General features: G+C 40.1%; 1 protein-coding gene across 1 annotated transcript in view; it reads right to left on the bottom strand.

Annotated features, from left to right (window-relative positions):
• Window positions 1–3,547, bottom strand: part of LOC103740275 (pyrin and HIN domain-containing protein 1-like) — a 16,801-nt gene extending 13,254 nt beyond the window's left edge. Inside the window, exons 1-3 of the mRNA XM_029567244.1 lie at window positions 3,277–3,547; window positions 1,721–1,857; window positions 10–253 (exon numbers count right to left, since the gene is read on the bottom strand). Coding sequence (XP_029423104.1) covers window positions 10–253; window positions 1,721–1,857; window positions 3,277–3,541 — 646 coding nt within the window. The 5' untranslated portion in view covers window positions 3,542–3,547. The remainder of the gene's footprint in view (window positions 1–9; window positions 254–1,720; window positions 1,858–3,276) is intronic.
• Between the last annotated feature and the right edge of the window lie 8,502 nt (window positions 3,548–12,049).

Here is a 12,049-nt window from a genome sequence, read left to right on the forward strand (position 1 = left end):
TCTGCACACTGTTTGAAGAGGATGCTGGAGACACTCTAGGGGTCTGGACACTGTTTGAGGTTGATGCTGGCGACACTGGAGTGGGCTGGACATTGGTGCGCACAGTTGCTCTAGGCACTTGAGGGACCTGCATCCTGCTGGATGCTGTTGCTGGGGGCAACTGACGAGCCCGGAAACTGCTGGACACTGTTGTTAGAGGTACCTCAGGGCGCCGGACACTGCTGAACACTGTTGCTACAGGTACCTGAGAAGCCTGGATAACATGGGAAGGTGTTAGAAGCACCTGAAACCTTGCTGGAAGCTGTTTCTGGAGAAATCTGGCAGATGATGGAAGATTGTTTTAGTGGCCCCAGATGTGTACAAAATGATATTCAGTGTTTCTGAAGGCAGCTACCCTGTTACATGATTATGTAACAACTCTGGTTAAAGAAAACTATTGCATATAGCCTGTTTAGGACATACATTATTTCCTAATGGTATGCCTTGTCAAGAGCAAAAGATTCATACTACACTAGCTCTTGATATATGCATTTCATAGCATGAGTGCTTAAACTGAACGGTGAGATTGTATCCTTTTCAGATTTTGTGGTTTTCCATTTTTATCAAAGACTGATGCTTGAGCTTTTCTCTCGGTAACAGTTGTTTTTCTCTTTTTCTTTTTGTGCTAGAGACCAAATCCCTAGCCGTGTGCATGCTAAACTGTGTCTTCTTATTGGGCTTTATCCCCAGTCCTTAGGTATGGTTTTTAATATTAGATAAAAACAATGTTTTCATATCAAGAGAATCCACTTATTATTACTGCATTCTAATAATTTTTATGCCCTTAGGAATGCTGTCCAATGAAGAGATGGCCAGAGGTCAGAGGTGAGCATAGGGTCACCCCATGAAGCATTAGAAACATTTCATTTGCTTCATTCTGTTCATCTGTGTGGTGAAAGAAGATCAGGACTAGATTTAGAAAGTCCAGGTTTGGTTCTTTAACAGACTTCAGAAAGCTATGTTCTTAAACTGACTGCATTTTTTAAAGGATTTATTTATTTTTATTTTATCCGTATGAGTGCCTTGCCTGCATATATGAATGTGTACCATGTGTATGACTGGTACACACGGAAGCCAGAAGAGGGTTTTGGATCCCTAGAACTGGATCTACAGATGACTGAGTTTCAGTGTGGGCGATAGGAACCAAAGCCAGATCCTCAACAAGAACAGCAAGTGCCATCTCTCCAGTACCAGACTATTTTAATAAATGTCAAAAAAAGAGCAATGAGTAGAATTGTTTTATATTCACTCTCCAGTACCAGACTGCTATTTTAATAAATGTCAAAAAAAGAGCAATGAGTAGAATTGTTTTATATTCCTCTATTTATTATTAGTGGTGGGGTGGGTATGCCATGGCTCACATGTGGAGGTCAGAGAATATCCAGTGGAAGTTAGTTCTCTCCTTCCACCATATGGGTTCTGGGAATCAAACTCAGGTCATCAGGCTTGGCAGTAAGCACCTTTACCTGCTGAGCCATCTCCGTGGTTTTATATTCTATCATAGGGAATAAATGGCCCAAATTAAAGAACACAGTAGTCCTGAAACATGAGTGACCAGTAACTATGAACTGGGTCACTTGGAACCTCATTTCCACTAGGTCCTGGATAAAGAACTAAATTTCACAGAAATGTAAAGAGGGAAAGAACCATAGATTTTCCACTGGGAGCTTAGCCACTGTACCTGTGTGGAAGGTGCATTCCTGGTTACTTTTTGTTTCAAATCTTCATTTATGGTGGGCGTAGGCCGGGAAGTACTGGGTTCATCCTCCCTGCGTCTTTTCACTGTAGTATCACTGCTTTGTCTTCCTCTCTTTTTAACTGATACAGGAAAAACAAGAACAATGCACCCAGGGGAGCTGGTGCAAGAAGCTGGAGTCCATTTAGCCTGGTTTCCTCTCAGCTCACCCCGCCCACCAAGTGCCTCCCTGTGCTTGTCTTCCTCTCCTGCAGAAGCCCCACCCAGCCACAAGGAGGCCCATAGCACCAAGTCAGGCACAGGCACTGCCTGAGGGGATCCCTTACTTGTGGACACGGCCTTCTCTTCCTGAGGTCTCCTACCCACTTTAGTCAAGACCCATCCCAACCCTCAAATCGATTTTTTGAATAATAAGGTTTAGGGCTGGAGAGATGTCTCAGGGGGTAAGGCGCTTTCTAGGAAAGCATGGAAACCTGAACTCAGATATCTGGAAACCATGTAAAAGTGCCCAGGTATAACTCCAGCCCTGAGGAGGCAAAGGTAGTCAGACTTCTGGGGCCCACTGGCTTGCCTGAGAGTGAGATGATGCCCTCTTCTGGTCTCTGTGGGCTTTACTTGTCATGGGTACACTTACACACAAGCAGGCAAAACATTGTCTGCATGTATGTAAGTACACTGGTGCCATGCAATGCTCACGGAGTCACGGTCTCTGTGGGCTTTACTTGTCATGGGTATACTTACACACAAGCAGGCAAAACAATTGTCTGCATGTATGTAAGTACACTGGTGCCATGCAATGCTCACGGAGTCAGAAGAGGGTGTCAGATTCTCCTGGAACTGGAGTTACCAACAGTTGTTAGCCACCATGTGGGTGCTGGGAATTGAACCCTGGTCCTCTGCAAGAGCAGCGGGTGCTCTTAACCACTGAGCCATCTCTCCAGCCCCTTGACTTCTTAGTTTATTAGACAGAGAGAACTTCACTACACAGAACAAGGTAGTCTTAAACTGGAGATCTCCCTGCCCCAGCCTCCTGAGTATTAGGCTCAAAGGTGTGAGTTACTGTGTCCAACTTCTTCATAGCTTCTTAAACTTAGTAACTTTATAACAGGAAATCCCTTCACATCTCTGAGATGTAGGCTCTTAAATAGTGTCTTCATTTGTTGCCAGAATAGATATTACTGATTGTGTACCTTAATTGAATATTAATGATAATTGAGTTATGTATTTTAAATGAAAAGGAAATTATTCCTAATTTTACTTTATCATTTTCTCATCTTTGCATAGCAGTGGAAGCTGTCTTCTCTTTCAACAACTTCTACTTTTTTTCAACTTGAAACTCCTAAAGACATCCACCTCCAAATAACTTAGAATTCTTTGTAAGAACAAAGTTCTCTAAGTTGTCAACTTGTTGGCATCTGAATTACTTCCATTATACAGCTACTGAGCCACACACTGGGAAAGGGATGAATCTACTGTGATCACTGCAGGGTGCTAGCCAAGGTGGGGTAGAGAGGGTGGGAGTGGAGGGTGAACCCAATTACCTTTTGCCTTCTCTTTTTTAAGTGTTTCAGCAAGGTCACCAACTGTTGGAATATCTTTGCACACTTCTATCAGTTTGTCCACTCCAGCATCATTTGGGAACTTGTCTTCTATTAAGTCGGCAATCTTAATCCTGTCATAATCTTCTTGCATTTTTTTCGTTAGTTTTAGTTCCTTGCCTAATACGGACTTAATTGTCCTAAAATCATAGTCACTGACACATTCCAATCCCTTCAGGAGAATAATTTTCTTGTACTCATTCGCCATTTCTCAACTTATGGCTAAGCCTAAGAGAAAAGTGACATATAAAATTACACAGACACATAATTTCAATAACTGTGACTGTGTGAGTAAATGAACCATGTCTAAGTATTGCCTGTAAGTGTGTATACATGAGAGGGAGACTTCATTACCAGATAGGTCAGTGTGCAAAATGGATGCGGAATTGCTCTATTAATAAACAAAATCTAAGAAATTCTTCCCTGCTGATGATAGCAACTAGGTTAGATCAATGGCAGTTTGTGGTGGAAAAAATTGGAAACTGGCCAACATTGCGTTGTTTACAGTGTGGGCTGTGAGTGTTGAAAACCTCTAGTCTTCCTCCCACTCTTTATTGGTGTTGGAGCTTGTTGCTGGATGTCTGCCTGTGGTTCATAACCCTTCCCACACTGGTTGCGGCTACCTAGTCTGTAAACAGGTTGTATCCACCTTATACATGAATGATGGTCAGGTTTAGTACTATGACCATGCTTGGGCACTGACTCTTGTCTACTTGGCTCTTACTTCAACTACACAGCTCCACTGTTATCACTTTGCTGAACATCTATACCGTTGTAGTGTAGGATTCCGGCATTTAGCATTTATTGGGTAGAATTCCTTGAACATTATATGTTTTCTCCTTTTAAGCTTAAATTGGTTTTCTTTCTTCATAGAGACAGTTTTCTATCTACAAGTCATATTTAAATTCTCTTTAATTCTTTAAAAGTTTCTTCATTTATTGAAACTAATGCTTGCTTCTTAAAATTCTTTGAAGGCCTTGGATAATCTGTGTCTTCTACGTATTTTCTTTCATATCCCTGACATCGTCGGCTGCAGTGTGCCGTACCCCTGCTTCTTGATGCAGTGAATTCGTTTTCACTGTCATTCCCACATTTCTCTCTCTGTCTGTCTCCCATGATCACTTTTAAGAGAAAAACCCGAGATTTGATCTTCTGGAAACACTTGAAGTTCCTGAAAGGTTTCCTACATTTGATGTCATTAGCACTTTGTGTACTCCCTTGAAAACTAACAGAGAATGGGTGGATTACAAACCTGCTTAAATTTATGTCATTTTAGTTAGGCATTAGGTCTTGTGTACATTTTGTATAATTTGAATGGTACATTTTCTGGGTTTTTTTGTTGCTTCCTTAATTGAGAACAATGAACATCCCCTGGTTGAAAAGGTCATGAGGGTAAAGAGGAAGTCTGTATAAACAGACAAAACACTGAATGTGAAAAATGAAGAAAATGAGTCTTCAAACCTTCAGACGGGAAGACTGGCTCCTCTTCAAAGATTCAAGGAGCAATAATTCTAGAACAGCATTAAAAAAAATTTTTGCTTATTTTTATTTTATATGTACACGTGTATTATCTGCGTGTAGGTAAGGGCACCCGTGTCGTGCAATGACCGCGGAGGTCAGAAAAAGCGGGACTGAAGTTACGGACAGTTGTTAGCTGCCACGTGGGTGCTGGGATTCAAACCCAAGTCTTCTGCAAGAACAACCAGTGTTCTTAACCGCTGAACCATCTCTCCGGCCCCTCTAGGACAGCATTTTTAACCTCAGTAAAAGTGACACTTAAATAGGAAAGCCTCAAAAAATATTCTCTGATATTTGGGAGTTGGTAATTTCAAAATCCAGAACAGAAACACGTATTGGAAGAAACTGTGAGAAAACAGTAGGGAAAGTTGAGAAAAGTTCAGAGCAAGCTTTTGACTATAGTGTGTGTCAGGAAGGAGCACCAGCAAGTGGGGACTTTGAGCATGACAAGTCTCCTGAAGGTCTTAGGTATCAGGACCCTAGATCTATAAGTTGTAAATCTTGGGAATAACTAGGGTACTTGGATCATTAGTTCCTTAAGTATTGTAATTGTTGAAGGCTCAAGAAGTGACAATTCTTTAGTGTGGCACTGAAGCATCAGGTTGATCCTAGGTATTGGGATTCCTCAGTTCTTAATAGTGGCAAGTATAAAAGTTTCTAGGCCTGGAGTGTCTGACACCATGGTTCTAAAGGCTTGACCACACTCCAGAATTATTCGCGTGATCAAGGGTTGACATTAATGGCGGTCAGTGACAGTACTGTGGCTCAGGCTGGGGCACTCACACCTGTCCACTTGGATCATCCATAAACAGCTCTCACTAGCATCCTGTGTCTCCTGGTGTTGGACCTGGGTCTCTGGATCCTCAGTAATTCCACCACTGTCACTTTGGTGAACATCTACATACTTTCTGGTGTAGGATCACAGCATCTATTGGGTGGAATTATGTCAATGATTGCTTGATTTTTACCTTTTTGGCTTCATTTTGTCAGTTGGTTTTATTTGTCCACAGACATTTTTGGCTGCCTACCAATCATATTTAAATTCTCTTTAAAAGTTCCCAAATTTATTAAAAACCAATTCTTACTCCTTAAAATTCTTGGAAGGCCCTGGAAAATCTGCATTTTTTACTCATTATCTTTTATATTCCTGACATCCTGCACTGCAGAGTGTATAGCACTCCTTCCCTAGTCCTGACATCCTATGCTGCAGTGTATAGCGTTCCTTCCCTAGTCCCGCTTCTTGACGGAGCTGATTTGTTTCCATTGCCTGTCTCACATTTCTTACCTTGGTCACTTCCCATGATCTCTTTTAAGAAACAGCTAAGAGGTGGTCCTCTGGAAACTTCTGAAGTTCCTGAAAGGACTAAGTTTCATGTATTTGACCTCATTAGCACTTTGCGTTCTCCCTTGAAAATTCTTAGAGTATGGATAGATTCCAAATCAGCTTAAATTTATGCATTATTTCAGTTAGGTATTATGTTTTTTGTTCCTTTTGTGTAATTTGAATGGTATAATTTCTGGGGTTTTTAGTTTCTTCCTTATTGAGTGTCCCGTGCTATCGTCTCGCCAGCAAGAACGACGCGGCACACTCAGGATCCTTCTGCAGAAAAGCTTTAATGCATCTTGAGAGGGAGAGCATAAGCTTACAGGGTGAAGACCCCGAATGTCGGAAACCCAGCCCTTATATAGGTTAGTAAGCCCGTCTTGGACGTGGCAACTCTTGATTGGTCGCAAACTCATCAGCCCATATCACACCACGAGGTAGGCATAGACTAGAAGGTGGAAAATTACTTCGGGCATGCGTACTGACTTATTTACTGCTCAGCATGAACCGGATGTGAGCGCCATCTTGTAATGGCGTCTGCAGGGATGGCAGGCGGCTCCCCACAATTGAGAGTGAGCATCCCCTGGATGAAAAGCCCATGAGGATAAAGGGGGAATCTATACAAGGACGCAAGATAGTGAAGGTGAAGAATGAAGATAACGAGTCTATAAACTTTCAGACATGAAAACTGGATCCTCTGCAAAGACTCAAGGAGCAATTTGAAACTGATTCTCACTGTAAATCTGCCTTCAACAAAACAGTAGAATGATACTAACGTAATATTGATCCAAAATGCTATAAACCAAAGAGGCTTAAAACTATGAAGTTTCATTTGTTTTATGCCTTGTGATATCACAACTATTTCCAGAGCATTGCCCCATTTGATACGACAGGAGCCTATGCATATTTTTCGCATCCCATTTACACATGTGAATAGTCATGTTTTGTTGTTGAAATATTATTTTTGACTTTGGGGTAGTGATGTCAGTCTCAAGGACGTTTTCGGTGATGTAGTATTTAGTATAGATGTGGCCACCAAATTCTGGATATCAAAATATATTCTACACCACAGGTACAAAGAGGTGACTTCAATTCAACTTACTATGATTAAAAAATAGTAATTTTAGAATGGTATTTTAGCCTCAGTAAAATGAAATTTACACAAAAAAAGTCTCAAAAAATTTCTCTGATACAAGTCTTGATAATTTCAAAAGTCAGATCACAGAAACAGGCATTGGAAGTAATTGCAAGAAAACAGTAAGTAAAAAGTTAAGGAAAGTTCAGAGCAAAAGCTAAGCAAAGTGAAAAACCAATTTAATTAGGGAAGCCTATGTTCTAAAAGTTATAACAGGATCAAAGAGATGAGAAACAGGAAGTGTACCAACATGGTGGAGGAGAGAGGAAGAGAAAGTAACGGTTCACTAAGACACTTGTCTTAAAGGGTAAGTAAGATCTAAATAAGAAGAAAAGGCAAGGGGGAGAACATAGGAGTCTCATAAACAAAGTTAGGTTAGTGGAAGCAAGACAAAATATGCTAATTATGAACTTGTACATGAAGGACAGAGCCAGTCAAGGGACAATTTTTGCCAAATTTTATTTGAGACTTGTGCCTATATGTAACATTCATTCATTTCATTAAAGGCGGAAAAATTAAATCACTTTTCACTGTAACTGAAGAACAGCCAATTTATCTTTAGTGTTGCCTTAAATAGAATTTAAGATAAAAACCTTATCAGATACTAAAAAATGATAATATGTTACCTCCCAGGAATAAATATGTCTGAATATGGATTTATGTAATAATAGTGCACATCAAAATTTTTGTGGTAGATTTAGGAGACTATCTCTCAATTACTAAATGTACAAGGTCAAAATTCTGCAAAGGCTTAGGAAGTTTGAGGAACATAATTGATAAACTTAGGAAACGTGATCAGCCATACATACAGTTCTGAAATTAATACTTAAAATCCAGTATATAAATATATATGTACTGTTCCACAGTACAAAGTCTTCAGAAGTAGGCTATGTAAATCTTTGCTAATTATCTCTCCATCTTTCTTCTATGCCTTAATACCAGAAACCAAAGACAAACAAAAATGAACACAAAAAGAAAAATGAGAACAGCAAAAGTAACAAAATAAGCAAAGCAATTAACTTTTCAGGGTGACATAGACTAACAAGGACTAAAATGCTGACTTAGAAGTAAACAGAAGATAGCATTACATGAGCTTAAGAAATCATTAAACAATGTATATTTGAATAACTGCAAATCTGAGAAAATTCAACTATACATGTTCACTGGTTCTCCTGCTCTATCAGTTGTGTTAACACAGCTCAAAATCCAGATGTATTTTTCACTTAATATTACATCGTAGTAATTTGTCAATGTCACTGACTTGTCTTTTACCCAGTCATTCTCCACAGCCACCAGGTTTCTGTGTACTCTTCAGAAACATTATAATTATATACTTGCTCATTTTTACACTGAGAAAGCCTGTTTTACAATGTGCAACAGTTAAAATGCATTTGTCCTGGCTCAGGCCTCAGTGATGGAGAAATAAAATGTCTGTCCTTTTTCTGAGTCAAGCCTCAGAATGCAATTGCTGCTGCAGGATTACTACTGAGAGTCAGGCTGGTGTAGCTCAAGAACCAACACTGATTCCCCCCCCCCTTTTATTGTGGCTTTCACAAATGTGTGTAATCTCTGTAGAAAGTAGGGTCAGGATTCACCTTCCTAGAAATTTCTCTAGCTATGTCCAGATTCAGAGATCTTCTGAAGAGTAGGGAGCAAGGTTTTGTTTTTCTTCCTTCCTGCTTTCTATTTTCTTCCCTCCCTCCCTCCCTCCCTCCCTCCCTCTCTCCTTCCCTTCCTTCCTTTCTATAGGATGGCAAACTAGTAAGTCTCTCAGAAATTAAACAGGAGAATGCAATGTCTTTCTTGAAATGCTAAGAAAATAAAATATCTAAAAAGATATATAAAATGGCACTGCTCAGACTGAATTACTATCTTGAGCATTGCTGGCTGTCTTACCTGTGCAATTACCTTGAGGAGAGGAATACTAAAACAGGTCTCCTCCCATAAAGTTCATATCTTTCAGTTTCCTTAGCTAGTGCAACTGAACAGTTTCCTTCCTGTAAACATTTTAGTTATGAAAAGCCAAAATTCAGTTATTTTTCTTATAAATCTTCATAAGATTCAACATTAAAATTTTCATATCTGCCAAGCATGGTGGTACACACCTTTAATCCCAACTACAATACTCATGTGTAAAATTCCCCAAAATAAAAAAACAAGGGGCTAGAGAGATGGCTCAACAATTAAGAGCACTGGCTACCCTTGCAGAGGACCTGGGTTTGACTCCAGCTCCCACATGGTGGATAAAACTGTCCATGTCTCCAGTTCTAAGGTATCTGACGTCCTCTTCTGACCTATGTGGGCATTGCAGGACATGGGTACACTTACATACAAAGCAAAACACTCATACATGTAAAATAAAAATAATATGTAAAATATTAATAAATAAAATCTAAAGTAAAAATTCAACTGTGGGCTCCTGTAAAATAGAACAGTAGTTAAATGCTTCTTATTTCAGAAGGAAATAACCAGCCACAGTTAAGCAGAACCAAAATCTAAATCAAAACTCAATATCTGATGTCTGGAATCCACTGAAAATCTTCTGGCTCCAAAGGTTTGGGCAGCTCCACTTCCCGGCTCTGCAGTCCACAGTAGACACAGCTTGGCTGTTGGCTAAGGCAGCTCCACTATATGCCTACCAATGTCCTTAATGATAATTCCATGCCCCTGTCATCTCCAGGAATTCAAATCAGTTCATTTCAAAAAATTGTTTTATTTTGGCCCAGGACCCTGTGACCTCTGGGCAGGTGCCCAAGATGGCAAAGGCCACCCTTTGTCTCTGGCTTCCTCTGTCCCTATCTTTAATCACTCCCCCATGTACCACTCAGGCCAGCTGACTGGAGGGAAGGCATGACTGGCTCTCTCTGCCCCTCCTCTCCTACAGAGTGTCCATGGTCAAACTAGTTTGTGGTGATTGAGGCAAGTGGGTGAATACCAGCTTAGGAAGACAGTATTTCTCCCCTGCTTGCCAGTCTAGCTCGCCAGGACGGGGACAAGTCCATGCAACATCATCTCAATAGATTCAGAGAAGGCCTTTGACAAAATTCAACATGGATATGGGTTAAAAGTCCTAGAGGGAAATGGACTGAAGGGAACATACCTCAACACAATTAAAACCAAGGAAAACAAACCCACAGTCGACATCATTCTAAATGGAGAAAAACTGGAAGCATTTCCATGAAAATCAGGAACGAGACAAGGATGTCCACTATCTCCACTCCTTTTTAATACAGTGCTTGAAATTCTTGTAAGAGCAGTTAAGACAAGAGAAAGAAATTAAAGCACTAATTGGAAAAGAAGAGGTCAAATTATCCATTTTTGCCAATGATGTGATATTATGCCTAAAAGATACCAAAAATTCCTAAAAATGATGAACACTTTAAGTAAAGTAACAGATTATAAAACTAATCTACAAAATCAGTAGCCTTTCTGTATACCAAGGTCGGGAGCTTTACTAGACTGTGCCGCAGCTTGCCTTGACGTTAGCATTGAAGAACGCGGCCACTTTAAGAGCTTCCCTGCTCACTGCTTCTGTGGTCAAAGTTGACAGGCTATGCTTCCCTGATTAATTGATAGTCTTAGAAACTTAACCAAAAAGTCCTGTTTCAGTTTATGAGCACCAAAGTCTCTCAGCACTGATAGCTTGCTTTCTATGTAAGATTACTGAATTCTAGTAGTTGCTAAGAGTAATCATAAGCAGTACACATTATATCTTAGATACTATAAACATTACATAGCTGAATCTTGGAAACTGTAACTTCATGTGAGTTTCAGCTGGTGAGGTAATGTAGTAACATACTGTGTCCTTGGTTATTCCCTGGTTACTTTCTGTTAGTGATATATCTTTAGTGATTCCTTGGTTACTTCTTGGTTACTCCTGATCTGATTCCTATATAAGCTCTGTTTGATTCACTATAAACATGCACTGGCATCTAAACCTTTGCATCTCCGGTGTCTTAATTTATATCCGTCGGGGTCCCCAAGCCCACCAAGCTTGAACTGTGGTCACTGTACTGTGACAGCTGGTGCCCGAACAAGGACCCCCGACATCACACCCGGAGGAGGTTTTTAGGGCAGAGTTGTAATTTATGTAAGTATAATGGGACAGGGTACATTTACTCCCTTTGTTTCTTTACTTTCTCAGGTGGAAAAAGCAGTTCAGACCAAAGAAATTACACCATTTTGTTTTTGGTCTGTGTGGGAATTTATTAGCACAACTATTTAATTAATCAAGGTCCAAATAGCTTGTCACCAACTCAGGTTTTTTGTATTTCTAAGGGAGCAGTTAATCTTTATGATGTTCCTGAGGAGTTAAAAAATAAAGTTGCTAAGGAAACTCAAGACACTATTATTTTGGAGCCTTCTTCAGATAGTTCCTTGTCTGGCTCCAAGTTTTCCAAGTTCAGATGAAACAGAAGACTCATTAGATTCTGATGAGGACTCAGTTATGGCTCGATGCATTAGAAAGGAATTACAGGGACTGGTTCTGACTAAGCATAAAGTAAAAAGGAAACCTAAACGAAGGTGAAGAGTAACAGCGGCTCTTGCAAAATTGTTGGCACAAACTTCTGAGTCTGAATCTGACTCTGAAATTATTATGCCTAAAGCTGCATTTCCAGTTATTCGACATCCACCTGTCAGTGGAATTGCAGCACAACCACCTACTTATGGAGGTATAGATATAAAACATATTGCTAAGGCTCGTAAGGCAGTAACATTATATGGTCCTCAGTCACCTT

The sequence above is a fragment of the Nannospalax galili genome, unplaced genomic scaffold (assembly GCF_000622305.1).
Source record: "Nannospalax galili isolate Female #2095 unplaced genomic scaffold, S.galili_v1.0 scaffold579, whole genome shotgun sequence".
In the NCBI taxonomy this organism is placed as follows: Eukaryota; Metazoa; Chordata; class Mammalia; order Rodentia; family Spalacidae; genus Nannospalax; species Nannospalax galili.